General features: G+C 47.5%; 1 protein-coding gene across 5 annotated transcripts in view; it reads right to left on the bottom strand.

The window, feature by feature from the left end:
* Positions 1–3,603: 3,603 nt before the first annotated feature.
* The window catches only part of KANK1 (KN motif and ankyrin repeat domains 1), a 200,160-nt gene continuing 197,763 nt past the window's right edge, over positions 3,604–6,000 (bottom strand). For all 5 annotated transcript variants that reach the window (XM_058565716.1, XM_058565713.1, XM_058565714.1 and 2 more), the window contains 2 exons: positions 5,222–5,320; positions 3,604–4,639 (listed from right to left, as the gene is read on the bottom strand). In XM_058565716.1, the coding sequence (XP_058421699.1) occupies positions 4,577–4,639; positions 5,222–5,320 (162 nt within the window). In that variant the 3' untranslated portion in view covers positions 3,604–4,576. The remainder of the gene's footprint in view (positions 4,640–5,221; positions 5,321–6,000) is intronic.

Genomic DNA, 6,000 nt, shown 5'->3' with positions numbered 1-6,000 from the left:
TTCCTGGGCACGGACCTACACCACTCGTCGGCGGCCACGCTGTGATGGTGACCCACATACAAGATAGAGGAAGACTGGCGCAGATGTTAGCTCAGGGTGAATCTTCCTCAGCGAAAAAAAAAAAAAAACGGTCTTGGTGGAGGGGCAGTGGGCAGCTGCTTTTCTAAAATGCCAGCTCCTCCCCGGATGTCCTCAAAATCAGACATATCTGGACAAGCATGCAACCATACAACATGGTATTTTGCTTTCCAGCTTCTCTGCAAAATCCTTGCCAGAATCCAGGCCAGGCATCTCAGGGACACCATTACAAGTGCTGACTAACTCCATCTTCCACACTGAAAGAGCTGACTGTGGCTTCCCAATTCCTCCCCAGAGGAGAAGGCCAGTGACTCGGGCGGGGAGGGAGTGCGAGCGTGTGCAGCTCTGGAACACTGTGACCAACGGTGTGGTCACATCCTTTTGTGGTAATCGTCTTCAGCAAAATGGACTTGAAATCTCTTTTTATAATCAGCTGGCCTCTAAATGACAGCCATGCTGAGTAAGAACAGAGTAAACACATGATTAGTAATTTCCTTATGGCAGAAAGTAGAATTAAATAGTCTCTGGCTAAGGCCCAGGGCTTGAAAAGAATTCTGCTTTCAGTAAAAAGGAAAACAGAAAACTGTCTTTGTTCCAAAGCCAAAGCAACGGGTCATGGCCTTCTTCCTGTGCGGTAACAGTCCCGCCTCACGAGCAAGTGGGGAAGGAAGAGATTAACTTGGGAAAATACTCCACGAGCTGTCAGCCTGCTCAGCTGCTGTCACTCATGTACTGGGTCACCCCTCCTCCTGTCCCCTAAGCACAGAAAAATGGACCCGTGGCAGCCAGGGCTCCTGGCCTTCTAGAAATGACTTCTCCAGGAGATGTAGAAAGGCCACTGAACATGGACCAACACCACACAAACACTATGTTGCCTCCTTACACATCAAAGCTAAAAGGTCAAATGTCTTTTTCTTGTTTTGTTATAGCCCTCCCCACCCTGCCTGACTTGTTTGGAAAAGTAAGTATGGGTAGTGTCTCAGAATTCGGGAGTAATAAAATTCTCAGGGTGGACCAAACGCCACACTGAGAAACACCCGGGATGCCTGCTAATGAGGCAGCTTCCCAGACCTAAGGAATCAGAGTCCTCAGCGTGGGGCCCCGAGTTTGCATTTTCACCAGCTCCCTGTTAGCTCTCATGCATGCTGTGAAGGGGAAAGCTCACACAAAAGCATCATAAAAACAAAAGTAGCTCTGCTCACAGCAGACCCCCCCACCGCCGAAAAGGACGCATTAGGATTTAAAGAAAGGTTATGGTTAGTCTGCTCCTTTTTTCCTTTCAGGGAAAAATGGCAGTTTTCTTACCTGATTCTACCTGTAAGCGTTACCACACATCAGCAGTTACTGTGGTATCACAAGTCAGGGACAAAATCGTTCTCGTTCGAGTATCGACAACACACTTCCTTTATTGCGTTAAGGTAAGGTAAGGGCTCAGCACTTCATTGATTTGGGGACTAGTGCTAGATGGCGTGCTCCTGGTCACTTTCTCCAGAAGCAAGGCCCCCGCCCCTGTGGGGAGTGCGGGGTTTAGTCACAATGGTGACAGTTTTACTTTCTTAACATTCAAGTCTCCAAGTTCCCACTGCTCTACTCCTTATGTCTTGGGGTGGATTCTGGCCTTCTGCTTCTGAACTTCCAGGGCAAGGGTATCTGAGAAATTGGTTCTCTGTCATTTAAAGGGTTGGCCTTCTCTTCACTTAAGCCGGAAAATAGGATCAGGAGTCTCCAGTCCTGGCCAGCCTCACTTGAGGCCCTTGCCCAAGCGTCCTGCCACGAATCCCTCTATGGACTTGTGCCTCAATAAATCACCACTGCGCCAATGGGGAGACTCAGGCTGGTTTACGCAGTGCGCCAAGATCCCAAGATCAAAAGCATTCTAAGTGCCCCGTGTTAGCAGAGCAAACAAGGCACAAGCCAGTATAGGTACCCAGGAGTTAGATACTGCAGTCAGATATTGCATCAGACCTCCCTCCCAGAGAAAACATTGGTATTCTTTTTCAAAATTTAGCACAAGAAATCTGCAGTGCAGCTTGCAGATGTAGGAATTCATTTTCTCATGCATCCACAATATTAATGCCTTCCTTTCTCAAATGGAACAAACAACATTCCCAGGACCGCAAACCGCCTGAGATACAGCCCTCCTGCTCAACAGGCATGGCAAGCCATTAAGGGGCAGAAAGCTCATGGCCCCACTTTTCTTCAAACACAAACACTCTTCCGCTTTAATTTATTGTGCTATTTCAGGTCTGAAGGAACTTGGGCTTGAATAACTATCTGAACTGAAATTTAGCCCAAATCCCAGAGCTGGCAGATCTGTCCTGGGAGAGAAAGAGCCGCTCATGACTCCAGGTAGCTGTGACCTCACTTTCACAGTTCATGGAAGAGGAGGGCCCTTCTGCCTCAGAGGCCTCTGGCGTGGTCCTGGGAGAGCGTCTGTTCCCACCCCAAGTTGGCCTGCGTTGCCAGCACTGCTTCTCACAGCTCCTCCCAGTTCTCCTCTAAAAGATGCAAACCGCTGAGCCCGTGAAACAGGCTCTCCAGTGCAAGCACTGCGATGACACACCTGTTGGAAAAATCTATTCTCTGGCCTGTTTCTCGAGCTCAGTAATGAATGAACAATGAAAGGAAGGAAGGAGAGGAGGAAAGGGCAGAAAGAAAGGTTTAAGAAAGGCTCAGTGATATTTCTCAACGCACCTGGCTTTCACAAATGGCCTGGGTTAAAATACACCACCAGCAACTGTGCCCAAACACCTAGTTTGCATTTTGGCTGCCATGCTTCTTCATGTTAATGCGATGGACTCAATCCCTTTTACTTTTTTAAAAATGACGTGAAAACAGGTGGTGTTGGGCCAACAGCACGCTGAAATCAAGAGTCTGTCCAACTTCACCTCTCCTTTCTCATCACTACGGTTTCAACCACTCACCCAGCAGTTACCCCCAAATTAGGATCAAGGACTAGTGCTTCTACACCCGAGAAGAGTTAACTCATCAGCTCCCCTCGGAGATTACCTGTCTGATGAACTGTTTGCCTAATAAGGTCTTTTTTTTTTTTTTTTTGGTGAGGAAGATTGACCTTGAGCTAATATCCGTTGCCAACCCTCCTCTTTTTGCTGAGGAAGGTTAGCCCTGAGCTAACATCCGAGCCCATCTTCCTCTATCTTGTATGTGAGACGCCACCACAGCATGGCTTGATGAGTAGTGCGTAGGTCCGCGCCTGGGATCCGAACCAGTGAACGCTGGGCCGCCAAAGTAGAATGCGCATCTTAACCACTAGGCCACTGTGCTGGCCCCAGCCTAACAAGGTCTTAAATTTCAGACCCATGATGTGCAACCTGATTAATGAGCAGAGCTGTGGAAATGGAGACGCGCTCTCGGAAGATGTCTTCTCTTGTCGGAGTGCAAGACCAGCGGACCGAGCACCCACCCTCCCTGTGCAATCATCCATCTGTCAGCTCTTGCTGCCGCTGCTCTAAGTCAATAGGATTGGGGCCGACAGCTGTCAGAGATGAAGCAGGGACAAGCAAAAGAGCTTAATGAAATTTTATTTTGAAAATATGGCAAGAGTCTAAGGCACTTCAAACATTTAAATACATATAAGACCAAAGTAAATGTGACATGGTATAAAGAAATCCATAAATATGTGGAGAACTACACTATGTTTCTCTAGAGGCAAATATATAGCCAATTCCTCTAACAATTCAACCTTTATCATTAGACACAGAGTAGTGCAATTATTAATAAAAATATATGGTAATGTTACATGTAGTTCTTTACGTCTTTCATCACTATGGAATATAAAAGTCGAAAATACTGTGTCAATTTTTTATAGATACCTTTTATATAAAAAGTCATATAATACATCCACCTAGATAAAAGCAACTGAAAAGATTTCCTTTTCTAAGTTTTAGACTTTTTGAGAGTTCCATCTTTTATTTTTAAACCAGAAACCTACCAGCCCAAGCCCAAGTTACTGATGATCAAAGTCATCTCAACTTCCTTACTTCAAAATAATAAAGACAAAAGAAAAATCAACAAAACCATCCTGGAAATGGAATTTTCGAAGAGCTTTCCAACGGTTACGCATTTGGTAAATATAAATACTTGTGGAAAATTTTAAAAACACCACTCAAATGGGAACCTGACGCTTCTCAGCAGTGGTGGAGGGTGGAGAGAAGAAAGAGAAGTTGCCCACTTGGGTCAGGTTACAGTTTCCTACAACTGTACGTAACGGAGCAGAGGCTCAACAGCTACAGAGACGGGGTAACGTGTGCCCTGCACAGAGGGCAGAGGGCCAGAAGGGAGGTGGTGTGTGCCCGGCTGGCAATTTCCTGCTGGCACAGCTTCCACTGCGACAGCTCCAGCCTTCAGCCCTTGGCTTTCTGCGTTCTGTCTGCTGGTGAGCTCAGGCATAACACATATACATTCAGTATTTGTCACCCCGACAAGAACAATTAGCAGCTTAATGGTGGCATGTAAATGGAGGGCTATTTGCATAAAATCAGTCAAATGAACCTCGATGGGTGGGACCAGGAGATGTCTTCCTTCCAAGCCTAGGGGTGCCCTAGAGACCAGGAAAGGAAAAAAACTGGGGGTTAATAAGTGACCTCAGGCAAATGCGTCCTCTGTGACATAGGAACTCTGTCCACCACAGCTGACAACCACCCATGAGCCAGAGTGAGGAGAGCTGGAACAGAGGACACAGGCCCACCAGTGGGAGCAGCTCTGGAGCCAGGTGGGCTCAGCAGTGCCATGGGAAGTCAACTTCCCACTAAGAGGGGACTCGGGGACCATAGGCTGCTGCTCACCGTCTGCTTTAGGAAAAATGCCAGGATCGTGGCCATGTGTATTCATGGGCTCAGGATGTGCCATTTGGATAATTCTGCCCAGAATAAACCCTTCATGTGAGGGTGTGAGAGCATCTGTCTCCTGAGGACAAGCAGGAATCCAGCCTCTGCTGTGCTAACCGTTAGCACTCCTGGCCTTCCGGGAGGGGCAAACATGATGAACTCTTAAGTTCCAGACTACAACTTCCATTTTCAGAATCATTGCAAAACCTGCGTCTCCTGTCAACTTCCCGAGGAAAGGGGCCCACCAGGCTGGTGGATGTCAGCCTGTTTGCAAACGCCAAACGCACAGCACTGACCGGAGACTGGGCTTTAGCGAAGTTGACGTGGGCATAGAGAAGAACGGCAATGTCCTTGTGTCCTGCTTCCAGGGCTATCGAGAGCGCCGTGCTGCCATCCTTAAGACAAGATGAAAAGAACAAGCCAGGTTGGGCTTCCTAAACTCCCAGACAGCCAAAAGGTAACAAAACAAAATATCCTCCAGCAATGGATAAAGTTCCCCAAGTGCAGCCATTTGCTCAGTCCAGAAAAGGAAGCTTTTCTGGATCTCTAGGTGCTAAGGATACAAGGATGAATGAGGCACAGCCCCCACGCTAAGGACATCACAGTCAAGAGGAGCATCACACGTTCCCTTTGTCTCTGCCTCACGTGGTTAGTGTGTAGGTCTGCACCCCACGGATCCTCAACAAACTCAGGCTGCCCAGGAAGAACGCCTAGCAACCATTCTGCCACCAGCAGGGGGCAGGGGAAGCAGATGCGGGTAGAAACATAATTTCGTTTCTTTTTTCCTTAAATTACAAACGAGCAGGCAAGGACCTGATGCCCTGCAATGTGCCAAAGATCTCTTAACTTTCCTCTTGGCGAGGGAGCTGATTCTACAGCCCGAACCACCCCTGCAGCATGCTGTGAGTAACATCTACATGTAAGCATGGAATCCTGCTGGTTTGCAGAAATGTATCTTATGGAAATACGAGAGGAAACACTGAATGTGGGAAAGGAAATACGAGAGGAAACACTGAATGTGGGAAAGAAAAGTTTTCAGTTAAATGTTTGGTTTCCATTAAATTGCAGGGACTTA

The sequence above is a fragment of the Diceros bicornis genome, chromosome 22 (genome assembly GCF_020826845.1).
Source record: "Diceros bicornis minor isolate mBicDic1 chromosome 22, mDicBic1.mat.cur, whole genome shotgun sequence".
NCBI classification, from domain to species: Eukaryota; Metazoa; Chordata; class Mammalia; order Perissodactyla; family Rhinocerotidae; genus Diceros; species Diceros bicornis.
Note: the sequence above shows the minus strand (reverse complement) of the source record. Positions and strands in the feature narration are given on the sequence as shown.